The sequence below is a fragment of the Pyrenophora tritici-repentis genome, chromosome 6, assembly GCF_003171515.1.
Source record: "Pyrenophora tritici-repentis strain M4 chromosome 6, whole genome shotgun sequence".
In the NCBI taxonomy this organism is placed as follows: domain Eukaryota; kingdom Fungi; phylum Ascomycota; class Dothideomycetes; order Pleosporales; family Pleosporaceae; genus Pyrenophora; species Pyrenophora tritici-repentis.
In genome coordinates, this window is record NC_089395.1 from 342752 (window position 1) to 368957 (window position 26206).

At 52.2% G+C, this 26206-nt stretch overlaps 7 protein-coding genes across 7 annotated transcripts; 5 read left to right on the top strand and 2 right to left on the bottom strand.

Moving 5' to 3' along the window:
• Nucleotides 1–407: 407 nt before the first annotated feature.
• PtrM4_113840 (uncharacterized protein) lies at nucleotides 408–1943 on the top strand (the record flags this gene model as incomplete). Its single annotated transcript, XM_066108106.1, has 1 exon — nucleotides 408–1943. One exon carries the CDS (start codon nucleotides 408–410, stop codon nucleotides 1941–1943), a length of 1536 nt encoding a protein of 511 aa, XP_065961291.1.
• A 2353-nt stretch (nucleotides 1944–4296) lies between these two features.
• On the top strand, nucleotides 4297–5915 carry PtrM4_113850 (Senescence multi-domain protein; the record flags this gene model as incomplete). The annotated part of the gene is made up of 2 exons (XM_001934764.2): nucleotides 4297–4936; nucleotides 4993–5915. 2 exons carry the CDS (start codon nucleotides 4297–4299, stop codon nucleotides 5913–5915), a joined length of 1563 nt encoding a protein of 520 aa, XP_001934799.1.
• Nucleotides 5916–14234: 8319 nt separating this feature from the next.
• PtrM4_113860 (uncharacterized protein) lies at nucleotides 14235–14336 on the top strand (the record flags this gene model as incomplete). Its single annotated transcript, XM_001934767.2, has 1 exon — nucleotides 14235–14336. The coding sequence occupies one exon, from the start codon at nucleotides 14235–14237 to the stop codon at nucleotides 14334–14336; it is 102 nt and encodes a 33-aa protein (XP_001934802.2).
• A 231-nt stretch (nucleotides 14337–14567) lies between these two features.
• Nucleotides 14568–14849, top strand: PtrM4_113870 (putative naringenin 3-dioxygenase protein; the record flags this gene model as incomplete). Its single annotated transcript, XM_001934768.2, has 1 exon — nucleotides 14568–14849. The coding sequence occupies one exon, from the start codon at nucleotides 14568–14570 to the stop codon at nucleotides 14847–14849; it is 282 nt and encodes a 93-aa protein (XP_001934803.2).
• Nucleotides 14850–15497: 648 nt separating this feature from the next.
• Nucleotides 15498–16181, top strand: PtrM4_113880 (2OG-FeII-Oxy domain containing protein; the record flags this gene model as incomplete). The annotated part of the gene is made up of 1 exon (XM_066108107.1): nucleotides 15498–16181. One exon carries the CDS (start codon nucleotides 15498–15500, stop codon nucleotides 16179–16181), a length of 684 nt encoding a protein of 227 aa, XP_065961292.1.
• Nucleotides 16182–17618: 1437 nt separating this feature from the next.
• On the bottom strand, nucleotides 17619–19040 carry PtrM4_113890 (Med15 multi-domain protein; the record flags this gene model as incomplete). The annotated part of the gene is made up of 2 exons (XM_001934769.1): nucleotides 17619–18352; nucleotides 18665–19040. The coding sequence occupies 2 exons, from the start codon at nucleotides 19038–19040 to the stop codon at nucleotides 17619–17621; spliced, it is 1110 nt and encodes a 369-aa protein (XP_001934804.1).
• A 5132-nt stretch (nucleotides 19041–24172) lies between these two features.
• PtrM4_113900 (BglB, Beta-glucosidase-6-phospho-beta-glucosidase-beta- galactosidase) lies at nucleotides 24173–26152 on the bottom strand (the record flags this gene model as incomplete). Its single annotated transcript, XM_001934771.2, has 4 exons — nucleotides 24173–24311; nucleotides 24588–25173; nucleotides 25333–25997; nucleotides 26100–26152. 4 exons carry the CDS (start codon nucleotides 26150–26152, stop codon nucleotides 24173–24175), a joined length of 1443 nt encoding a protein of 480 aa, XP_001934806.1.
• Nucleotides 26153–26206: the final 54 nt, after the last annotated feature.

The window sequence follows — 26206 nt, forward strand, 5'->3', positions numbered from 1 at the left end:
TGGAACAGAAGCACCAGATTGATCCCCAGAGTGGCATCAAGCGAAAGGGTTCTGTACGGAAGTCTATAATCGACCAGCAAAAGGATGGGGCTGCTTCCAGCATCTTTTTCTGGAAGGAGTCAGTAGAGAAGTTTAAAGAGCTTCTAATTCGTTGGATTGTGTACTGCCATATCGCCTTCTTTCAATTAGAGAACCAGTACTTTCGTGAACTACTCCTCTTTTTAAATCCGGCACTACTCAACCACCTCCCGAAGGCTGCGAAGACTATCCGAAGCTGGGTAATGAATGCATTCATATCGAAGAAGCAACAGCTTAGGGAGGACCTACACCATTCACGGAGTAGGATCTCTATCTCCTTTGATCTCTGGACTTCACCAAACCCTTACGCTATCCTAGGCGTCGTCGCTATGTGGATTGATACTACCGGCATGCGACGTGTTACCGCTTTAGGTATGCGACGTATATACGGCGAACATACTGGAGAGAATCTTGGATCGGTGGTCCTTGAATTGCTGGAAGAATACGACATTAGCGGAGATCAGATTGGATACTTTATGCTGGATAATGCCTCGGCAAATGATACCGCTGTTGAGTTTATACTCAAGGATCTCTGCCCATGGATGAAGTCAAAACAACGTCGTCATCGCCGGCTGCGTTGCTTGGGCCATGTCATCAACCTCTGTTGCCAGGCGTTCCTTATGGGGCGAAACTGTGAGAAGTATCTTGCGAAGCTGGAGAAGCATCATCAACGTGGCGACTATACGAAGGTGGAAGAGCTCTGGAAGAAGTTCGGATGTTTGGGTCGTCTTCACAACCTGGTGCGATACATCAGGCTTACTCCACAACGGCGTGAGGAGTTTGCTACAATTATTATCGGCGGAGATCTTTCGCAATTCGACGGGCTTGAGCTTATCCAGAACAACTCGACCCGCTGGAACTCATGGTTTTATTCGATTACACGTGCATTAAATGTTCGAGAACGTTTAGAGCTCTTCTCGGCTCGTCATGTACCTGGAAAGGGCTCCGTAGGGATCGCGAACTTTAAGCTTGATGGACAGCACTGGTTTGAGCTTGAAAAGATTGAACTCGCTCTCAAAGACTTCTATGCTGCAACTTTGCTTTCTGAAGGTAAGAAGACGTCACTTGCGGACTGGTTTTCAACTTTGGACTGCCTTCTCCGGGAGATAAGCGAGACGAAGGATCACTACCACGACATCCACACTGAGGACGATAACAACTTTACATGGAAGTACCTTCAAGGCTGCGCTGATGCTGCTTGGTTAAAGTGCGTTGAGTACTATAACAATCAGCAGCTGAATTGGCAAAATCGATTCCCTGAAGATACTGACCTTCCACCGGCATATTATGCGGCTCAAATCCTTGATCCATATCGCAAGTGGGGATGGTTCAGGCAAGAGTGGGTTCTTCATGGCGACGAAGAGAAGAAGAGGTGGTTTGAAAACGCACAATTAGCGGTGAAGCATCTCTGGGAGACAGAGTATAAGGGAAGGTACCCTGTCGAGATGCTGCCACCACCAGCCAGGAAGGAGAGAGATCCTGACCCAGCATTTGATCGCCAGCGGGAACATAAGCGCATTCGAATAGACGCTCCAGTTTCTACAACTGATTTGTATGAACAATACATCTCTACTGACCGGCTTCATAACGAAGAGGCAGGTTGCAATGAGGCTATTGCGTACTGGCTATCTCGCTACGACTCCCAACGAGATCTCGCTCGCTTCGCTCTAGACATGTTTGCGATCTCGCCTATGTCGGATGAATGCGAACGTCTTTTTAGTAGCGCGAAGCTTACTATCGTCGATCGCCGTGGTAGGCTGAAGGCAGATATTATAGAAGCGTGCGAGTGTCTCCGGGCCTGGTATGGAAAGCCCCAAGCTGAGGGGAACAGCGATATCGAGGATAGTGAGAACGAAGACGACTAGATTGACAGTCAGTAGTAAAACACATTTCCTCGGCTTCCTTCTTTGCTTCAGCCTCATTCTTGGCGGTCTTGTTGGTCGGACCGGTCTGGTCGGACCGGTCCTTATGTAAGCACCTGGTCTGGTCTGGTCTGTACCCTCAGACCAGACCAGACCAGACCATTCCGATCACTGGGAGAGAGAGAGGGAGTGGGGATGGAGATGGGTAGGGGATGAGTGTAGAGACGTGGATAGGGATGTGTGTGTGGGCATGGAGATGAGGTTAGCGTAGAGAAGAAATCGTTACTTGGAAACGAATTAATGCTAGAAATCTATATAACAAGCTGTTTTTCTTCTCTTTTCTAGGGTGAATGATGCGGGTTCGCTGCTATGATACACAACAGACAATAGATATAGTTATCTTATAAACAGCTAAATAACCTATTGTCATCTATTACTCTCTCACTACCCTATACTCCTCCCCTATTGCTCTTACTCTTTAGCTCGTGATTACACGTTAGCACAGCCTCCTTGTTAACCCTAGCTATACCTCTCCACTCCACATCCTAACATCAACTCCTATCCTCACTTGTCCCACCTACCTACCTACCTACCTACACCCAAATCCAAACATTATATTTTCTAACACAACCCCCTCTCAAGAATCTACCTTGGCTGTCTGTCGCAAAACTACACAACGGCATAGGCTCAAAAGATTGCTTGTCAGAGATGTCAACAAGCAAGTCAAGCTGGCTTGATTCTTATCGATTGCAGATCACAGACCATTCTCTGGGACGTGCCACTGTGCACGAGCCTCTATATTGTCTGTGATCTGCAATCGATAAGAATCAAGCCAGCTTGACTTGCTTGTTGACATCTCTGTTGCTTGTATTGTGTGGAGGATATGTATAGGAGAGGCGCATGGGCTGGTGGGTTGTATGGGGTGGGGTTGTATAGGGCTAGGTGGGAGGTAGTAGGGAGGCGCTGGTGTAGGTCGGGAGGGTGGGAGGGTGGAGGATGAATAAGGTGGAAGGAAGAGAAATCGATGGTTGTGTATGCACTCTGGTTTATACTATCTGACCAGAACATTACGATCGGCAAACGGCACTCGTACTCTTGTGCTCTTGTGCTCTTGTGCTCTTGTGCTCTTGTGCTCTTGTAGTGGTTAGATCAGCACTGCTGGATGCTTGGGGAAATTGTGCACTTGGGTTGATCTGAGGGTGCTTTTGTGGTTAGTTTCGTGATGGGGTAGTTTTTATGGTGTTGTATCTGGTTCGTTTGTGTGTGGTGGGGTGGATTTTGGAGGGGATGGTTTGGTGTTTGTCATCTTAATCGATTGTGTGCACAGTTGTTGTAGTATTGTTGTGCCTGTTTTGGGCCGGAGTGGTCTTGGATTGAGTATGCAGGCTATCCATTTTTTCACTGTGGTGGGGTGTAGGTAATGGTACTTGGCTGTAGTGGCGTCAATCACCACTACTACTGGGTCTATCCTAGCTCAAAATAATCACAAGATTGGCATGTAGACTATCCTTTTCCCCTAAGGAGTGTGTTAAGGTAGAACCTTGATTGTAGTGGAGTTAATGCTAGGTTGCCGTGTGTTCGGTATGTCCTATGACTTGGCCAACAACTCATTGTACCTATGAAGTCTTCTCAACATTCACTTCAAACTGTGTGATTTTTGGACGAAATGTATATGTCGTGGTGCTAGTTGATCAAGAGTCGAAAGAATCATCTTTCATGAGGTCTCAATCAAGCCTCAAGCTGACTGATGCATGCGGAGACGGTCAGCGGGAGCTAGGCGAATCTAACCCTAATCGCAAGACATCAGCTTCTACAACGACGCGATGCGATGCGATTTGATTAGCGACACGATCAGATGCGCGATAATCCCAACCCCTCGTGCCGACGTACGAAGTGATAGTCGCCACCTGGCGCCAATAGAGACGACAAACTGGAGATGACGCGTTCGAAGGCGTAAGCACATGGCAGCCACGACACGAGGACTTGCAAAAGATCGTCACGAGGGGCGAAGAATGTTCGCGAATCCCACCAAGACGGAGAGGCGGCCGTAGATACGTCCAGACATGTCCAGACCTTAGTGTTGGTGTTGCCATTCGGTTTTACACCCAAGAGAGGCGCAGTCGCACAGCCACAGGGTCTCTGTTGACGTAACCGCCAACCCGCAACAACACCTGCAGCAGGTTGGGCGGCTCCTTGTCGCCTGCGTTGCTTAAAAAAGGTCGCTCCTTCTGCACTCGTACACCGAATTAGACGATACCCCTCCTTCTCTTTCACCTCAGCACACTTGTAACTGTGCACCTCTTTTTTTCCAGCAACCAACCCACGCCGCATACCCCGCGAAAGCGCCGTCGCAAGCATGAGCGGCCATGGAGATCCTCGATTGCTTTATACCATCGGCGGTATAAAGGCCTACCATATTCAACAGGGCGAAGAGAGCTCTCTTACGCCTTCGGGACCACAGACACTGTCGCTGTTGATGGTTCCTACCAACTCGCCTTTTGCAGACCTCAGCAACTCGCGCGGCCAAAATGAAGCACCCGAAGAAGACTTCTATCTACACCTCAACCTCCCACCCGAGCTCGACCTCCCGCTCCCCGCGACCACACAAATCTACCACCAGCCGCCGCGTAGTTACCTGATACCGCGTTGGGATTTGGGCCCAGAGAGTGGCGCCTTCACGCGCATCGAGTTTCCGCCAATTGGAAAGGGCTCGACGTCGGTCACGCAAGAGGATGTCGATACCTTTGAGACTATCTTGGCGCAATGTACTGCCTTCCTTGAGCGTGCCCAGGCCCCAATACACGAGAAGGGCAAGGGCAAGGGTGACGTCAAGGCATACAACCCTCAGGACTACCGTCCCGGCGAGGGCTACGCAGGCAATGGTGGTAAGAATGGCGAGGTGGTTCTGGTAGACGAGGAGAATGGTAGCGTCGTGGGCGAGCTGGCCGAGGGTGCCATGATACACGCGGATCCAGCACTACAACAAGGGTCCAAGAGTAAGTTGTTTACAGCCATATCCGAGACTACGTCACTCATGCTAACACAGGGAAAGATCCCGTCGAGATTGTCGTTTCGTCGGATGGAAAGCGCATTGATATCCGCCCGCTCGACGAAGACTACCTCGACATGGCCCGCCATCCCGCATACAAAGACTCTGGTCTCGTACAAAATGCCGCTGCCGCATCACGCCTTATCGTGACCGGCTCCAGCTATCTTAGTAACATGATGGTGTCTGGTGCAGAGAACTTCATCAGCAAGACGAAGCCGAACGAGAAGCCCATGATGTTCAAGCCCGCTACACACGAACGCGCTCGCAAGATTAACAACCTCACCACTGGCGTTGCTGGATACTCTGCCAAGACTGTGGGACAACTTACAAAGTACGCCCAAAATGCGGCAGCAGGAATGGCAGGTCACAAAAAGACACATGCCAGGAGCGTTAATCCCGATGGCACGCCCAACCAAAACTACAAGCCTGGTCTACTGAACAAGTCGATGATCGCCTTTTCCACTGTCGCCGACGGCATCACACATTCCGGCAAACAACTTCTGACCAGCAGCGGTGCAGCCGCCAGTGCAGCCGTAGGACACAAATACGGCGCCGAAGCCGGACAAATCACCACCAACCTCGCCGGCGGAGTCAAGAACGTCGGCCTCGTATACATTGACGTAACCGGTGTCAGCAGAAAAGCAATCATCAAGTCCGTCGCCAAGGGCATGGTAGTCGGTAAAGTCAAGGACAAAAAGGGCAACGAGCAAACCGTCATGGTCGGCGGTGGCGACGGCGGTGCTATCGATCCTACAGACTTGAGCCCACATATGGGTATCACGAATGACAGCGCTCCTCCTAATCAGTCCAACACTCCTGCTCCTGGTGGTCAGGTGTCGTTTGGTGGACCCCCGCCTGCGTACCGTACTGGTGTTGGCGAGTCGCTTGAGGGACAGCCGGCGTACTATCCACGGGAAAAGAGGTGAGGTGGTGACGTTGAGCCCTTGTGGCTTGATGAGGTATGATGTCATGATATGAGATAAGTATGATAGGAGGTAGTGGTGGAAAGTCAGCTGTTAGATCAGGCATCTATGTTTCTTCTTATTGGTTTATGAAGCATCTGACATCACTGTAGTTGGTGTCTTGCCTTTTTTTGGAGCGGGTGTGTAGGGAAAATCGTGGATTAACGAGAATACATACTTGATTCAGTCAACTTTGTTGTGTTGTGAGTGGTGTATGTGTGAGTGAGTGAAATGTTTTGTTTTGAATCGTTGTGCACTTTGTCCGTCAGGGCTCTTATGAGTATGAATGTTTTCTATCTTTTCGTCCGTTGTTTTTGTTGTTGTCAGGTATTCCAAGGCTCGGTCTATTCACATCTTTTCATTCGTGACATATCCCTTCGCTGTTATCCTAGGTCCATCTCTCTCTTCAAATGATAGTAAACCGATAACACGTTTGTCTTGTCTCGCCACTCTTCTTACCCACAAACGCTTCTTTTGCCTCGTTTCATCGTCGCTTTATAGCACCGATACATACCCCTACTCAAACCTCGCCCGATATTCATACTCTGTGTCTGTGTCTTTGAGTTTATCTGCATTTCTGTAGTCTTATTACGTTGGCTCTTTAGGCGGTCGTTGCTGATGTATGACATGGTGGATGTAAGTAGAGGGGGTTGTGTTTTTCAGTGAATAGTGGGGTTGGGTTGGGTGAAGGGTGGGTAGTGAGGGGGAGGCGGGAGGCGAGGTTGTGGAGTGATAGAGGTGGTATATGAGGGTATCTGGTTCTGTGTGGACGTGGGCGTGGGTGTGGGTGTGGATAAGAAGGGAAGTAATGTGGATTTGGACGTTAGCAATTAGGGGAAAGGAAGGAAAAGAGGAGTGTTGTTGTGTTGGATATGATCAATTGAGAATGGCATGGGAATATATTAAAATCGAGTCTTTCTGAGTAAGGCTAGTATAGTTATCTGTTTCTCCTCAAGATAAAAGCAGCTCTTTTGCTTCACGTTTACCATTCCATAGTTCATGACTTCGCCACCCAATTTAAGTTTACAATAACTTGCGAGTAGAGCGCAGGAGTAGTCCTATCTCTTAAACTCCTTCGAGAGCGAAAGAACCTACACTGGCAGATTATTGTTGTCTCTCCATGCGTCTTTTCGAAATACAGTTTTAGTTGGGAATGTAAGTGGATAGAGCAAGGAACAGTGTTCTTTAGAATCTTATAAGATGAGCTCTATTGATAGGTTATTATTGTCACTGATTAAGGATTTTACGGGTTGGATTTGATTTATGTAGATCTGGGTAGAGATAGAGAATTGATTGACAGGTTGTTATCTTCACTGCATATAGGATTTCAACACTGAAATTTTAGTTAATAATGCTTGCGGGTACACGATAGAAATACTTATACAGATAAGGAGACGGGGTGTGTTGTTAATTCATGCTTCCTTTCCAATCTAACACACGATTGATTATCCTTTTCAGTGCGTGATAGAAAAAACTGTACAGAAAACGAGAGAGACTATATTGGGCATTTTCCCTCGCTAGTTCGTGCGTTCTTCGACACTCAATGGCTATTGACAGTTTCTGCGAGTAGACTATAGAAACGTCTACACAGATAGCGATAATAGTTGATTCTCTGCATGTCTGGTACGAATCACTCAACACACAACATCCGACCCAGTATATCCATCATTAACTTCCAAGTCCATCTCAAAAGATCCAGACGATATCCCTTCGACTCTGTTCTTGCTCCGCAACCTGCTCAACCCTTGCTTCTTCCCATACCACTGTCCCACCCAAATCCGATCCAACTACAGCACCCTGAACCCATCGCTATCCCATGTCCACGAACAACGATTCAGATCTCATCGTCACCAACACACTCATGTCTATAAAAATCATGTCCTACATTCGTCGCAGTGACATCCTGTCGAACCCCTCTCAACTCCCCCATGCACATCCCCACCGACAAACCTTCCCCGTCCTTGTCCGTATCCCAGTCACCAATGTGACGATAGACGCACTCCTAGCCCCAGTTGCCAGTCTCCGATGTAACAGTCACAGTGTTCCAAAGTATAGCCCAGGGATACGTTAGGTTCCGGATAATTCGCAGATCGTCCCACACGACACGACACGACATCCAACCCCCTGGCCCTGACCCAGAGGGGTGAAGCGAGGTGAACACCCCCTACACCGCTAAAAGAAGGACCACTAGAAGGCTTGACGAAGAAGAAGTTTCGACTCTAACACTGGGTCGCTTGGACTTGTCCCGGAAAGGCGTTCGCTTCGGCTTCACATGTGCAGCACACACTCGCTACACCCCGTCCGTCCGTCCGTCTACAGTACCGGTACGCTCGCCGCTAAACAACCCAGACTCCGTCGGAGCAAGTAAAGCCGTAACTTACACACTAAGTAAGTAGTGGAAACCGGAATCCACTCCCTCATACAGTACGATACGTCCGCCACAACGCTCATGTCACATGTCATCGCCCTCGCCCGCTTTGCCTCACTACCGAAAAACCGGCTAGTACCTTCTTCCCTCACCTAAAGTAACCCAGGGTTTTTTTCTAATTTTACTTGAGAGTCGCGCATATAGGGTAATCGTAGACGAGGGACCACGGACGACGGACGTTGCGGAGACAGTGCACCGGGGTCGTTTGGGTTTGGGTATGCTTTGGCGGCCTTGGTTATATGTTTGTGGTACGATTACTATACAGTATACTGAAGATGTGGGCTCCGGGGCGTTTTGCTACTCGCTCGCTGTCCTTGGATGGCTTGTTCTATGTTGGATCTGCGGTTGGGGTTGGGTTAGTGTTGTGGCACTTGTAGACTGCGTGGACACGTGTGCCGAGGTACGTACCTCAGAGCAAGGGGTTTCTTATCATACGATTATGTATGGATAGGCTCGTGCTGTGTTACTCGCTAGGTACAGACTGTTTGAGTGGAGATAAGTCTGTGAGAGAGAAGAAGAAAACTTGATCGACGGGGTATCTTCGGTTCAGTGTTGTCTGCCCATGCCATCCCTTCCCAGCTTCTCGTCCCATGTACGTACACTTGCTAGAACACGACGTCCTTTGTCAGATCTACCTACCTACCTACCTACCTACCTACTCTGTACCCTCCGGTCCATCTAACTCGTCCCACGCGCCAAGTCCCAAGATTCCCAACTTCTCACCTTAGCGTCCGCCAGCAGACGACAAGACAACACATTCTCATACGACTTTGTTTTGACACCCGGTGCCACGTACGTTCCGTTACGTTACGTTAGACCCAAGCGCAAGTTGACCTCGGAAAGACAGCCGGACGAGGTCCACTGGGGGCCCACTCTGACTTACTGAACTCCACTCCACTAACTCCACGTCAGGTCAGGTCACGGCAGTGCCGAGGGAAAAGAAGAAGCATGTGTACCGACCGTGCTTGTTTTGCTTTTCATGCCGGCGGGATACATACGACAATAGACGATCCTCATGTTGTTCGCTTTCATGCAGATGGGGATGGATACGACCGTCCGTCCGACACTAGATCATCACACGTCGTATCGAAAGTAGTGGGCGAAGCAAGCAAGGCGCAAGCGGTTAAGCCAAGGACACATCACTCACAATCACCAGTCATGTCCCACGTCTATCTGTTTCATCTCTCTCTCTCTCTCTCTCTCTCTCTCTCCCCAGCACCAGCACCAGCAATCACCACGGGCGGCACTCCCTCCTAACCCTTTCCCACGTCCCTCGTCCAAAACGTACAGTATGTACCCGCCCAGTCTACTTAAACAGCTAACGCCAATTCATGCCGCTCGCCCCTTCCGTTTAAGACCGAGGACCGGATCCGAACTTCGGAGGCTGGCTGGTTTGGCAAGGGCGGACTGATTCGTCGTCAAACAGATCTTCGGGGGGGATACGATATTGATGCGGTCGGTCGGGGAATTAGGGCTGCGAACCAACGACCGGCTAGGTTGGCTGGCTGGCTGGCTGGTGCCGACCGACCAGCATGAAGGTGTTGCAACCGTGCTGGCTACGAACCTGCACGTTTGGTGTTAGAAACGGGGAAGGGGAGGGAGGGGAGAGAGAAAAGAGCAGGCTGGGCGAGTTGAGCTACATCGTTGTGGTGGAGAGATCAGATGTTATGGTATAGGGAGAGGGTTTTATGCTATACACTTGCGACCCGGACCCGAACACGCAATTTGATGATGATGAATAATGAGAAGCAAAGGAGAAGGGATGAGGGGAGTTCAATGTGTACAGTCGGTCCAGTTCAGTTCAGTTCAGTTCAATGTGACCAAACACCGTACTGAACCACTCACTCTCTACCACTCCCAAGACCACACAGTCCACTCTTCCCCTCACCTTCTTTGCTTTTCCCGCCACATCACAAGCCCACAAGCCCACAAACTACTAATCTCTGACTAAGTCCTTACACCAATCAACCCCCCGCTCACCCAAAAAAAACATGCAACACACTATATACCCACAAGACCTATACCAAACACACCGACACGACACGTACCGCACCGACCGACCGACCCGCTTCCCGACCGAGATCCAAGGCGGAACGACAATCTCTACTTAATCAACCACGAAAAGAAAAAACAGGCGGCTAAAACCTAGCCCGCAGCAAGAGCACTGGGCACGACGGTATATGCCGTCGACATGGACTGTATGTATGTATGTGTTGTCCTATTCGCGCCTTTATCCGTCACGGGTAGCGGAGCCTCGGGGCGATTGGGTTTCAAGCGGGAAGTGGAGGGGGGTGCGGAAGGAGAAGGGGAGGGGGTGCTTGCAGAGAAGTCGAGAAAAGGTAGGGATAATGGTTGTAAATTGTTAGTAAAAAGGGTAGTTTGGAGGCATGGCTGCGATCATGGCTACCATGGATATCATCTGTGTGACGGCATGTTGATGCCAGGTATCGAGTCCCCTTGAGAGTTTGTTCGGCGGTATTGGCGTGGGTTGAGTTTGGTGGTTGGGGGTGTAGTTAGTTCAAGGAAGACGGAAAGAGACTTTGCTTAAGTTGGAACGAAAGCATTAAGACCGACCACCGACCGTCTCCGCTAACTAATCAACCTCTCGCTTTGCCTGCCCGGCCTTGCGTGCGTACGCATGTGTGTTGTCTGCCTTGGGCTTTGTGTAGGTAAGCAGCAACAAACAAACTCTTGTCAGCATCCCACGATCTGGATTCCCTTCTTTCATCGGCGCCGAAAGAGTTTGGGGGAGCAGAAAGTCGAGGCTGACTGGCTCAAGCGTGCGGAACCGGAGAGGTCGGGTTCCCTGTTGACGAGACAGAGACTGCAGATCTGCTTCATGGTGTGCATATCCTGTGACAAAGAGAGACAAGACGCCCATGCAACTACAAGGCCATGTCGCTATATTCCCATGCTTGTTTCAACATTTTTTTTCTCTTTCAACGGTTGAAAACCTGGATGAGAGCTTGGGAATGCTGGTCCGTTATCCCAACAAGGTTCTGTCCTTCTCCTCAGCTTGCCAGGACAGGCCAAGATCGGAGCCTTATACCGAGATCTGCTATACCCCAAAGCAGAACTTTGCACATGCGCATGTGTTTGTATACAGGCTAGTCTGCGGCGAGACCTTGCATATATGCGCCTTCTTGGTTCATTAATCAACACACCGGTTTTTACATGACTTGCATACTAAGCTTGCGTGTTCACCATCGGAAGCAGCGGGGAAGGGGGGAATCCCTGTTTGAGTTGGCGTGCGGCGAACCCGCTGGGTTCACTGGGTTCTGGGTTTGAGACTGTTGCTATATAAGGGTAGTTGTATATGGGATAGGGCTGGGCCATGGCCAAAAGAAAGTGACTAGGCTAGGCGAGCGCTACGTAACTACAGTCCGGAGCAAAGCGGAATACTACATGAGGAGATTTCCGCCAAGTGCACGTGTGGCTGAGTAATTTTTCGAGAGAGAAATCTGCTGACTGTGTTCTGTGAGTAGTCAGGTACCGACCGGATTTCGCTGACTTGGCAGTTGTTGTTCTTGTGCGGAGTATGTCGCTCCGGCCCTTCAAGCTCCGAGACTAACACTAAGACAATTCTGGAATGTTGATGATGTAACTAAATCAGTGTTGCATATTACGTGCATGAGCATAGCGTTCTGGATTCTTCTTTTGGTTTTATCATGTCGCGCATTATCTTCGGAGATCATTCTCCTCGTATTCTAGAGACACGGGAAAAAACTCAATACTTTGGCTTTCGGTACGGGGTTCTTAGCTCTTCATGCAAATGGAGGTGTAATGGGGAAATGGGAGCGGAAGGCCATGCTGACCGAATCAAATCGCCATGTACGCCGTGTCCGACTGATCCTCAGGGGACGTATCCGGTACTTGGCTTAGTTGCTGACCTTCAAGGTACCGACAAAGTTTGGACAGGGTCAAAACAAAAAGCGCCGGTCCCTTGGGCGGATTGTTACTTCCTCGGTACTTTAGCAATTACCATTACATCGCCAATGCAGGTTACGGACTCATTTTTGTAATGAACGTGCGCCTAGGACTTACTGTGTGTATGTGCACCTGCCCGTTTGGTGATACTGTCTCAGATACCAACAGCCTAGATGGCGCGTTGTCGTGTTTGTGCGTTTCCGGATATCAAGGGTCCCGAAATCTTAGTAACGACAGATACAGTAGTCGACAAACCAAAACTTTTACATTGTACTTGCATGCTGAACCTTGTGAGAGGACTAGGACATGGACATGGCCGCGCGGTAGGCGGAAGTACCCTTGGTGTCCATGATGCGACCGGCTCGCGACCTGGCGACTCGTGAACCGGCGGCTTGCGAGTAAGTGAGTAAGTGAGCCAACGCGAGCCGGCTCTCTCTCTCAGTCCCTCTCTCTTTCGGTTAGACATAATTCTCCGACGCAAGGCCGTTGGGGATGATCTGCGACACGATTCTGCATATCCGCCCCCCCTGGTTTCCCTTTTCTGCACTGAGGCTTGAGCTCGACGCTCGGGCTGCTGTCGAGCGAACTGGCTGATGCTGCGAGTAAGCAAGCTGGCTACTGGGTTGTTGCAACGTTGCAACTATCCGGGGACGCCGCCGTGGGGGCAGCGGAGGCGCCACCGCAGTTGACGGACGGATAGAATCTTGGGGGTTTAGTTTGGATGAGAGTCCACGTCTCGGGTGTGGCGTGTTTTCTTGGGGCGCAGGCACAAGCGATTTTCGGAGTCTTCGGAGTTTGAGGCAACTTCTCGGAGTTCTATGAGCGCCGTGGGCGCGTCGACTGTGCTTCGACTTGATTGCTTTTTTACTTTTGGGGAAACCGCTTCGTGTTGGGGTAGGAGATGTAATCTAGGCGCGCAGGTCCGAGGTCCGTGTAGATGGATGATTGATGTTGTGGCGCGCACGTGATAGTCAGCCACTTTCAATGTCTTTGCGATGCCCACCGTAGCGACTGCGACGTTTGATCAACATGGTTCACACAGCTCGAACGCCGTAGAGAGGACACGTGATTCAATGAACACCCAAGTGCCTTTCGGTCAAATGCAGCAAAGGCGCGCATCTAGCAGTGATGAAGTGCTTGCTGGCTTGCTACATATTGCCATCCCATGCATCAGCCCCGCCGTACGCACCATACATCCCCACCCCAACATTGCGATCATCAAAACACGCATCTTCTCTGCACTACCCGTATCGCATGCATGGTGTCGTTCACAAGAAGAAAATAGCCATGATCATGTGTTGTGAATCTGTGACATCCGCACACCACCTGACCACAAGCCCGCCAACACCATACCCCAGTCGGATTCCATCGCTACACCTGCACTCATGACGTGTAAAGTTAATCTCATGCCGCCTCATCACCCTCCCCCCAGTCCCCACAGCGAACGATATCAGCGCACGTGGAGCCACAAAAAACGTAGCGTGTTTTAGTGGAGATTTGAGGTCGGCATCGAGATTTACGGCGCTGAGGGAGAGTGTTTTGTGCAACGCGTGTTGCGCTGTTTGCTGTATATTGTGGGATGGGAGGGTGTGAGGGGGCCTGTGCTCAGCTTTCTGAGCGCAGGTTTGTGAGCGTTTGAGCCCAACGGTCAATTGAATGTGTGTGGTTGGATTGGACTCGTTGGTGTTGGTGGTTGATGAGTGCACACAGAATGAGGCGTGAGGGCTGGGGATATGCCGGGTGAGTTGGTCGTTTGGATGGCTCACATGCAATGAGTGCGTGCGTGGCTTCTTGTCATCTTGTGAGAGGGATGATGATATATACTGCCTATCTACCTTTTTCATGTCTACAACATACACAGATACATCATACTCCTCAAGCCAAACACTCCTCTCATTCTTACCCCAAACGCCCAGCCTTTCTTCACAATGGTGTTCATCCTCGAGACCCTTGCTGTTGCCTTTGTCGTCGTTAGCGGATTGAAGCTCACAGCCGTCGGTCTGGTAGTCAAGCGACTGAGGAAATACTAGGCGCTTTAGCCACCCATCTCAAAGACTCTTTGGATTGGAGAGAAAAGATAACGTCGACCGCCATCGTTTATGCCATAGCCCCACCGGATGGTGCGAGAGCAACGACGAAAGCGGATATATTACCCCGCAGCCGCAGCCGCACACCAGGGACGACCGACAGAACACCAAGGGCCCCCAACCCAAGATAACCAACCGACAACACCACGACAACTTATACTACAAACCTTCATCATGACATCGCCACCACCACCACAAACATTCACACAAATCCCTGTGCTACCACTCAGTGCGGCGCTCGATGAATCCACCAAGCCGCAGTTCCTACGCGACTTGCGCTCCGCACTGCTCAACGTGGGGTTTCTCTATCTGTCCGAGACAGGGCTGCCAGATCAGCTGATCAACGATGTAATACGCGAGTGTGGGAATTTCTTCGAGAAGCTACCGTTGAGCGAGAAGGAGAAGATTGAGATGAAGAACGAGAAGAGTTTCTTAGGCTGGTCGAGAGTAAGTTAGTTTTCTTGTCTACTGTCTCAAGGCGGGGAGGGTTGTGCAGAATAGTATGTATTGGTTCTATTAGGATCTCTATCACTATATGCTGCGCTATGCATCAAGGGGAGGTGTTGACGCAAAGGAAACTATGATACAAGAGGTGGAAGGAAGAAGGAAAGCCGGCCGTTGTACCCATGAGCGCGTAAAACCAAAATAAGAAAAGCCTTCCCCGTGTTTCCCCAACGCCCCAGTTCTCTACAAAAACAAACAAGTTATTCACCCGGGTATATCCCTATAAATACAGACGACGCCAACAATGTTTGTTACCTGCAATCGTTATATATCGACTCCTGCCATTACCCGTCCATCTCTTTTGTTCTCATGTTTTTACTCCATTCGCTTTTTGTGTTTCTTGTTTCTTCGTTCGTCTTAATCGTCGTCCGACCTCTTCCTTCGTAAAACGCATTGCTGACAGATTCCAACCCTCGTTAGCTCGATAATGAGACCACTGCGTTCAACCCAGACCATAGAGAACAACTCGATCTCTCCACTCCGCATCCTGTTCCAGGACCCGACGCCCCACTGTACCACAACCTTCTTGCGCCAAACCAATGGCCATCGCCAGAATATTTGCCAGCTTTCCGTCCCGTATATGAGGACTATATACGCCGCATGTCGCACATTTCCACACTGTTTACCTCGCTGATTGCCGAAGCCATCGGCTTAGCACCCGATGCGTTTGGAAAGTTCTTCGATCGGGACCAGCAGCACAAGCTCAAGATAGTAAAGTACCCTGAAGTAGATGTCCCCGAACTACCAGCGCAGGCGAGCGAAGTCGATCGAAAGAAGTGGGAGATTAAGCGCCAAGGCGTGGGTCCGCACAAGGATAGCATGCTCACCAGCTACCTCTTGCAAGCAAGCCCCCAGCTCGGACTGCAGGCACAAAACGCAAAGGGCGAGTGGATAGACTGCGCGCCAATCCCAGGCACGCTCGTGGTAGCGATCGGCCAAGGCATGGAGGCTCTAACTGATGGCGTCTGCGCTTCAACCACGCACCGTGTCCTCAGCCCACGCAAAGGCGAAGGCGCACGGTACTCGGTCCCCTTCTTCCAAGGCGTCAGCTATGACGCGCAATTTGAAGGCATGCAGGTGCCCGAAGACGTGCTGAAGCTGAGGGACGAGGCTCGCAAGAAGCGCAGAGACGACGTCGAGTTTACGTTTGTAAAAGGCAAGTGGGGACATCTCGGCGAGGCAACATTGATGAACAGGATCAAGAGCCACCCCGACGTCGGGGAGCGATGGTATCCACAGGAGCTGGAGCAGATTCGGAGACAACAAGCCGCAGCGCTATCATGAGGGCGACTCCAACTGCAGGCAGGGTACTAGGATAGTACATAGTACAGTCCACAATCAAACTCTGTCGCAACGGCTTGATGATGCGGTGAGAAGCCACGATGATGCGCCGCCAGATACGATGCGGTGTGCTGCGCCCAGGATACTGTGGCCCAAAGCGGACTCGCGTGACCCACAATAGCGTCCCGCGATGCGATTGGCCGGAAGCGTCCCCGAGCCCATGTGTTCGGATCCGCGGGAAGCCACGCATCGACTCCACCAGCTTCAGGGCTTCCAGAGCTTGCAGCCACCCAAATTTCTGCTGGGCTCGGCGTTTCGGCCAGTCCTAGGCAAGGCGGAAGCACTCTGTCTGTGAATAGTGCCGGAGTTGTAGCGATGGCATGGCAAGCCACAGGAGACGGGAATGTTGGGGCGTTGCTACCAAGAGGGTCCGGTGTACCGAAGGTTAAAAGTAGGGTAGCTCGTAGAGTTGGGTATTTGGCATCTCGTGTTTCAGCGCCACGCTAGTCAATCCGTAGGTGGATATTTTAGCAGACTTTTGGCACATGTGGGGCTAGCCTCTTTCCTCTTTTCCCTCATCTGTCTCGTACCCACGAGATCGACAGACGGCGCGTGGGCGATACGACGGACAGTCGGCAGTCGGGAAATCTCGGTTGTACTGCTTCATCCAGGACTCGTCTCGCTGCAATGCTCGGAGTAGCTGAAGCGAGAGCCGAAGCAGGCACGCGCGAATCTCGCGACGACAGTGTAATCCTTGGCCGCGGAGAATGGAGGATCCACGGAATGTTCCATTTCTCATTTCCACAATCGAAAGAAGCTTCCACCAGATCCACTTCTTCACCGTTCATCCTGCAAAGCCATGCGAACACAGTTGCCCAATGCGCCAGCTGTGGTGTGCCGCCAAGGGAGCCGTCCTTGGGTAACCAGGCGGGCGACTGCAATCCTGATCAAATGCCATAGCCCAAAAGTGGGGTCATCCGTGTCGCTGTTTCACTGTCGTTTATGCCATCGTGGGGGGCGCAACACAGGTTGAAGCGAAATTGTCAAAAACCGAGCCGTGGAAAACATGCACTGTGCGCACAGTGCCATGCTTCTAGTGTGCGTATTTCGAAGGATCGTGCCATGGTCGTCCCATGCATTTCCCGGAAAATCGCGTCTTACCATCATCGATGAGAGGCGGCCGAAGATACTTGTTTTGGAACGACGCTTGCGGAACATTTGGTCTGCAATCGCCGAAGAGCAAAGCCGATCGTGTTTGCGCCAAGTGACGTGCCGCGTGTCGAATGATTTGGAACAGGCTTGCGAGCAAACAAGTGCTTCTGTCGTCTTGGTAGGTCATGGATGAATGCAGCGGCTCTGAAGCCGTAGCCTCGAGTTGCTGGTATCCCTGCCAACGGTCTGCAGCCACGGAAGATTTGCGAACGGGCTGAACAAGGTGCATCAGCCAGAGTGCTCAACCTTCATGTTGGGTTGATACGGCTGGTACATGATGTGTTGCCCTTGCTCGTTCATCATCTGGGCCTGACCGTGCTGTGCGTGCATCATGGGCATCTCGCCGCCGTGGTTGCCTTGCGGTGTGTAGCCCTGCTGAGGACCGACCGGATACGAGCCGTAAGGCGCAGAAGTGTGGTGCTGCTGATGCTGGGGTGGGCCCTGGCCCTGTACAGGCTGGTGATGCATGGGTACGCTCATGTGTCGTTGGTACTCGGAAGCGTGCGGCGAAGGATGCGACGTCGGCGTACCATACCCTGACATTGGCATGGGCTGCGAAGTGACCATGGACGCATTCTCGAGTGGGTATGACATGGCTCGCGCGTTGCTTTCCATGACATATGGGCTGGGATATGACATGTTTGGCTGCTCAACGGCATGCACCGACGCATCTTGTACTGGCATCGAAACTTGATGGTGCTGTTGTTGCTGCTGGGGGTGGCCAGGATGAGGACTCCAGCGGACAGCCTCGTGCTGAGGCGCTTGCACTTCACCCATGGCAGGTGGCGTATCGACATGTGGCGACGAAACGTGATGAGCATACGTATGCTGCTGCTGCCAATGGCCCGGCTGCGAGACAGGCGTTGCTATTTCGGGCACAGAGTGAGCGCTCCTTGCCGTCCCCGTCGACATTCGCCGAGGTTGGCTGAGCATCTGGACGCGATCACTGGGTGAAGGTGCACCTGAAGATAGCGAGTTAGCCACTATGCATGTATATCACATTGGTTTGAGAATCAAAGACAATATGTTCTCGTCTCGCTCGGCCAACAAAAGAAATCGGACGTTACAGATGCTGCACGTCGCTAAATCGAGCGGAGAAACCGGATTGTGGAAAATGAGCAAAAAGGAAAAGGTGGTGATGTGACGAAAAGAGGCTCGGCTGCACCAAAACGGTTGCGGGCCGAGACACCAAAAAGCAAACCAACATGACGCGAACAGCGTTGCAAGCAGAACAATTGGACAGTGCTTTTGTGAAATCGATAATAACCACATACCTGCTCCTTGTTCCGGGACGCCTAGGGCTGAGACTGCGTGTGACAGGCGCGAGCGGAGGACGGCGTTCTCTTGCTCCAACTCTTCGTTCCTCCTGATGAGGTCCATCATCTTGGTGGACGAGTTGTTCTCGAGCTGTGCTGTCAGGTCGCGAACTTGACGCTCGAGAGTGTCGATGTGGTCCTTTGTTCTTTGGCGGATGGCCCGTTGTGCTTCTCGGTCGTTTGCCCTCTTGCGTTCCAGCTGAGCAGCAGTCAGAGTAGTGACACTGCGAGTGCCTGCTCTTGAAGGCCGCTTCTTCGCACCGGGAGTCAATTGCCTGGCTTCTGAGCCAGACGAGTGGCCCTCGTACGGCGGCGAGCGCTTCTGCTGGTCCATGTGAGGCGAGTGGTAACTAGAGGTACTCATCAGGTCGCTCCGGTAGGCGTTTGGGTCACGATAGTGGAGAATGGAAGTCATCGAGGATCCGCGAGAGGCGGTGAGAGTATATGCGATGTCGAGGTTGCTATGTCAGCGGGGGCCCAAACAGAGGCGGTCCAAGCGTTTGGCAATGTAAAAGTAGGCGTCTGTGAGGGATGGGTGTTCCCGGACTCGAAAAAAGAGGGGACCAGTGACGAGGGCGAGCGTGAATGCGAGCCGTGTCTGTCTCGGGCCCTGGAGGAGGTGATGATGTCAGGCAAAGTAGTGACAACAGGAAGAAGTGAAGCGAGAGGCCTTGACTTTTAAAAAAGGGACGACGGGAAAGGTGTCGAGACAGAAGGTAACGATGCAAGACATGGCAGGCATGAGTCTATAACCTGCTATCAGGACTGGTGAATAGCGTACTTTGCGTCCCATGCTTGGACCCTAGGCTAGCGCCAGCATCCTGATCCTGATCCTGGCCAGCAGTGGGTAGACCACACAACGTGGGTTCTGGGGAAATCGTTTCACTTTAGCTCCTACATTAGTGGCTACTTGTGAGGCTTGAGACCTGGCCGCTGCTGGGGTCTCTTCGGGCAACAAGCTCTGGGTAGCTCGTGCACGCGTCCAAGGATTATTTTTTGCGGCATGCGGCAGAAACTCTCAGGTCCCCAACGGCGGTGGCAGAGGGGCTTTGAGGAGCCAGGCCCTGCATCTGGAGCAACTATGACGGCTCTTCTGGAAAGGGACTACAAGCCTTAGGCTGGGACATTGGACCCCACTAAAAAAGTGGCATGGCCGACTTCCTGCGCAACACGCTTCGGCCCACCTGACGTCGAGGGCTTGGTTGGAGGGGGGGGAGGGGGCAGCAGAAGAGTGCCGTGGGTCTGGCTGGGATGAAGGTTTACAAGACGGTCAACGCATAAGACGGCAAGACATGGTTCAGATGTCGCCATGGCCGGCTGCCAGTCACAAAGCTGGTCGTGTTTGCGGACCGTAGCGAAGTTGGGACGACAGGCAAGGCCGACACGGGCGAATTGTGACGTTTGAGGAGCGTAGGAGGGTATGGCGTGGGCAGGCTGGGATGACACCGGCCAGTGTGAAGGGAGCGCTTGACGGTGCAGGCCCCCGGCTGCGCTAAGAGGGTCAGCACGTGGAAGCCCTGCATGGTGAAAATTAGCCCGAGAATCAGGCATGCACATGCTTCCTCTCTCTGTTCCCCCCTGGCGACGACAAGGCCGCTCCGGTCGCAGCGCCGCCGTGCGCTGAGCGTCTCGCAAATGCATGCCTCGAGGGAAAAGGGTCCGCTGTGGATCTTCCAGCTGTATTGAGACGTAGGGGTGCAACCTGGACAGCCAACGTCGATCATGCCGGGGCCTTTGGCTCCGCGAACACTGGCGCTGGCTTGTCCAGGAGCTCCCAGTTGCGTCGAGCAGGTCCCGAAGTATTGCCATGGCGGATGCATGTTGTTTGTTGCGGGCGCGCGCAGTGAAATATCAAAACAATCGAGTGCGAACACCTCACCTCCTACTGAGTTACTCTCTGAATACCCGCGGTAAGACGTGCTTGCCGGCACGGGCGCGCATCATACTGTACGCGTGATAGGACGTGCAAACTCTATCGAAGGCCCCTCCTGGGGGTGTCGCCGTGTGCTGGCCATGCATAGCGACCGTGTCTCCATCGGGCGTCCTGCAGACTGCAAAGACCAAAAGGCCATGGTCGGCACGTGGAAGCATTCGACAATTGCTCCGCCATTCGCAGGGCTCGCATTGCCGACTGTCGGACTGCAGCAAAGGGCCGGAGAGTCCGTGATTGATGATTGATGATTGAGGCTCGCCACAAGCAACCTCGTCGATTCCCAAACGGGCCAGCCCAGGCCGACCACACCAACCACACCGACCACGTCAAGTCCCAAACAGGCAGTGACGGAGCTTTGAAAAGATTGGTGGATTTGATTCATGGATTCATCATGGATCGATGCATCGCTGATTGAATCGCAATCATGACCCCCATGGTGATGGCATTAGCTACCGTACCGGTACTGGTACAGTAAATTTCCGCAATGTCCACCACCACCACGCCTCCCGCACGCCTACGCTCACGCCCACCCACCAGCCGATCTACTGCGCTATCCTGCTCATCCTGCTCATCCTGCCTATCCTTCACATCCCCCAGCATTCGATAAAGCAAGAATCCTCCGAGCAACCTCACCGCTCCATACACCACCCGGCACACACCCGGCCTAGCCACCCTCTTTCCCAGCCGCACCACTCTCTCCTTGGCGCCGTCTTTGGTCAACAGCCCATTTCGGCACCTGTTTTGCAGCATTGAAAACGATGCATGTCGGCAGCACTAGGCTAAGCAGCCGCCAGCCGCCAGCCGCCATGACAGAAAAGGACCGGAGCGCGCGATCCTCATGCCTTGCTCATTCTCCTCCCACGCAGCATCTCGCGATGCACCAGCAGGCAAGCAAGCAAAATTGCAACTGCACCTATTTGTAGCCTGCATCGTAGCCTGCAACCGGGGGCAAAGTGGGGAGGAAGGATCCGATTACGCCGCACCACATGCAACGTCCATCTGATTGGGGTTAGCAGCAACGTTATTTGACGTCCAGCAGGCGCGGTTGCGTATACTTGAGACGGCGACAGCTGTATCTTGTCCGAAAGCGTCCTTCATTTCCAGCGCCTTCTCCATCCTTGGCCTCAGGTTTCGGTGTACAACTCCAAGAGCTGGCCTCGATCAGAAGCCGGCAACTCTCGCTAGCCTCATTTTCCACTACGCACTCCCTACGTCAATGCCGTCTGGAGCTCGCCAAACTCGCACAAGTCTTAGCGTCAATAAACTCACTGTCCATGCAAATATTCTAGCCTTGTCGCCGTAAGTAGCCCAACCTCTACACAGTTAGGTAGCGGGCTGAGATGATGCCACTCGGAAAGACTACACTTGGGACGCTTTAGGGCAGCTGTTCCGACAGCGGTGCGAGCAAGCCTCGAGGGTTAATGCCCTCGTGATGCTAGCGCCCTGCATACTACCATTACCAGAGACGACTGAGTAACGTGCTCGTGATAAGACGCCAGATGCTGTTCCTGAGCCCACCCTGCATGCCCTACCATGTTCATAATGACGACTTTTGTAAAGCTAGTGCACGCCGCCCTGTCCCCTACCAGACGTTGATCATGACCCCATCCGTCGGCTGCGGTATCGTACCTGACGGCTACTATACGTGCAACTCCATGCCTGATGGCACGTCGTGCGTCGTCCTCCGCGCGGCTTCTTATCCCACCCTGTAGTGTATCGGAACTGAATATATGGCCGATCTGGGCCTGCTGTGTGACGACGGATCTAAGCTGCTGTGTCACCAACCAGAAGCAACTTAATTCTGACCGCGAGGGGCCTGGCGGGCGCCGCCATCGCTACACCTGTCTTACTCGTACAATCGTACAATGGTCCGGCTGCAGGTATGCTTGGTTCAGCTATGCAAACGCCAACCAGCTACCGCGAAACCACGGGTGCGACACGGATTGCGCAAGTAGACCTGCATCGGCCGCATAACATAGTTACCTGGCCGCAATGTTGGATTTTCTCCATGCCTCGCATCAATTGCCGATGGGAAAAGAGTAATGCACTCTGCCGCGGCCGCTCGTTCGTCATCAAGGCTTCCAGAATCAAACATCCAAAACTTACTTCGTTACCACACCACACCAACTACCGGTAACTACTCGTCCACTCAAACAAGCCACCTCAAAATCAGCCGACATGCACATGCAACCACAAAATCCCTCAATCCATCCCACCTTTATCCATCTCTCGTCTGCAGCACCGAGGAAAATCTCGCTTTGCCTCATACGAAAGTTTAAAACTCAAAATAAACAGTCGACACACTCTCCCCTTGCAACCGCAGTCCATTTTTAGCGCCGCGTCCAGGGCAGGAACCTCTTGCTCTCTCTGGGCGTGAGCGCGTCTAACCAACGTCCTAGTCTGAAACGTACTCGTTGGAATTTAGAGTTTGGCGGGACTACATTACCCCAACAAGGATTGGAGCCCACTTTCTTTACGCTGCTGCAAAGGCAACCACTCCAATGCGAGTCGCCGTGTGGCCCCTTGTCCCCATTTCCCACGGCCTCGCTAATGCTACAGCTTCGCTCCCTCCCTCACCGATCACGCTTTACGATTCGTGCCAAGCCATGTTGCCTGGTTGCGCCATCACACACTTTGTTCCCTTGACCTTCTAGCCTGAGGGCTAGAAGGCGGCGGATAGCGCAACTAAGGGAATGGGTGAAGGGGGGAATCCGGCATTTGTGTGCTGGCCGTACCTGGCTGAATCGTATTCGCTCTCTCTTTCTTGCGCATCCCCGTCGTCGTCGTCTCCGCAATCGTGCGTCGTGCAATTGCGAATGCGAGATCTTCACAGGCCTCCCATATACCCATGTTCTCGACTGCCCTTTCTTGGTCAACCTACCAACTTGAAATGTACGCCATCTGTGGGGTACATGGCCCAAAGGATATACCGTGTGCCGGCTTATTCACGTTGGTAGTTGAGTTTGGAAATGTGAAGGGGTTGCAGAGAAGGCAGGGGGAAGAGCGAAGCCCGCTCATTCGTTCGCATCACTACTACCTCAGCTCTGCATGCATCTTCCCTCCACCACCACTACCACGCCTCCACAATGTCATCGAGATGATCTGTATCTGGAAGTGACAGCCAAGCAGGATCTAGGTCTTTGCGCAGATGAGGAGTTCGCCTTAACACGGCATCCACACTGCGACGCTCGCTCAAGCGAGAGATGTGCGCGCAAACCCCTACTATTACCCTGACACACAGACATGGTGCAATTACTCCGCTTCTAGACGGCATCTGAAGATGCTGAAAATTCGAGATTGAAGATCCATCTATCGCAGACTAACAAGGACTTCGCACAGGTACCGCATCCGCGCACTAATTTCCCAAACCGGTCCTGGATATACCGTATACGATACGCTCTGCTCCACTGTCCATATGCGACGCTAGAAGAATGCTAGAAGAGCTGACCAAAAGCTGACCCATCATCCACTCTGATTTGATGGCAAGCATACCCGGCTACACCGTCATACGCCACATCCGTCCCGCATCTGGACTACTCCTTTTTGATATACTTTTCAAAGATTTTCGAGATCTCGCGTGCGCTCTTCTTCGGGTATCGCTTCTGCCCGCCCTTGTAATCGACGTAGGTGACGCCGAAGCGCGTCGTGTAGCCCTCGGCCCACTCGAAATTGCTACATACAGAAGAGTAAAACGTCAGCACTAATTCAGGGTTTTCGGTTCTTGCGGCGGGGGGGGGGGAAGGATTCATGCGTTTCGGAGCTAGGAGAAAAGATTCGTTCTGCCTCAGGCATGACCCGATACGGAAACGGGTGAGTACTATGTGCGGACAATTTTTTGTTTTCATGCCGAAAGCCCCGAGGAAAAAGTAATGTACTAGGCGTGAAATGAAAAAGGGTGGTGTGGGCTAGAATGATGCAACTCAGCTGAAAGGGAAGGATTTGACGTACTCCATGAGACTCCAGGCGGAATAACCCCTGACGTCGACTCCATCCAAGGTATGGGCGTCGGCCAAGGCTCCAATGTATCCCCGAAAGTACTCACAACGGAACTCGTCGTCCAGCAGCTGGTCCAGAGGCAGATCGTTTTCGCCTTTGAGACTGGTACCGTTTTCTGTCACATAAAAGGTCGGGCCGCCGTACCGGTCACTCAGCCACTTGATCAGCTTCCTGAAGCCCAAGGGCATTGGCCGAAGCCAGACGGATTGCGTCTCTGGGCCGATCCATTCGCCCTTCTTGTTCTGGTAAAGAACATCCAGGTTGCCAGCGTGATCGTCCAGTTCTGGCTCAGTGTCCCTGTGCCTAATGTAGTTGGCACAATAGTGGTTCATGCCATAAAAGTCATTGCTACCCTTGACAAGAGCCGCTTCTTCCGGCGTGAATTGAGGCAAGCGATCGCCTAGCTGCTTGCGCATCGAGTCCGGATACTTGCCAAAGTAAACTGGGTCGCCAAACCAGCAGATCGCAAACTCAATCTTTCGATCACACGCCTCGCGATCCTTTGGATCTTCCGGGTCCCACGGCTCAGTCCAGTCACCTACACCGCCATATCAGTTATTGAGTTTCATAGTCCAAGTGGTGTGAGTGGTCTGAGATTGGAGAGCGGTTGTCTGCGAGACTCCCCCGCGCACAGACTCTGCCTGCGTGGGAGCACATAGTCACACGGAATACGAGGCACTACACGATGATCGCTTACCGTTGAGTGTGATACCAATCTGGCCTCCGTCCTTGGCCTTGAAGTCGTCACGGTATGCCTTGACAGCCGCACCATGGGCAATGAGGAGTGAGTGGCCGACGATCCACGGCTCCCTGGAGCTATCGCCTTCTGCGCTCTTGCTTCGGTCACTGCAACGCCCCGGAGCGAAAAGGCCAGTGCCATAACCGAGAATGGAGCTGCACCAAGGCTCATTGAAGGTGATCCAATATTTTACCTTCGAACCGAAGGCTTTGAAACACACCCTGGCGTAATTTTCGTAATCCTTCACGAACTCGTCTTTGTTAAGCATGCCCCCATATCGCTTGTGCAAGTTGTCGGGGAGATCCCAGTGAAAAAGCGTTATCATCGGTTCAATGTCTGCGGCACGGAGGTCGTCAACCAGCTTGATGTAGTATTGCAGACCTTTCTCGTTCACGGGATCGTCACGTCCGCCGAGAGGGATGATACGCGACCACGATAGAGAGAAGCGGTACGACTTTGCGCCGATTTCCTTCAAAAGAGCAATGTCCTCGTCAGTGCGGTGGTAGGAATCGCAGGCCACATCGCCAGATTCCCCACCAGCAATTTTGCCCGGGATGCGGCAGAAGGTGTCCCAGATGGAATCGGCGCGGCCATCCTCATGCGGCGCGCCTTCGATTTGGTAACTGTAGGTTCAAAACTCAGTATGTGACAACAATGTGGCCCCCAAAACTATATGGTGGCGGGGTAACATTTCTGAGTGGGAAGAAGGTCTGGGTCGGGCGAACCTTGCTGTTGCAAATCCCCACAGGAAATCTTTGGGTAAGTACGACTGCGACATGTTTGCTCAAGCAGTCTTTTTGGGTTCAAGGAAGATTAACGTTTGGCAATTTAC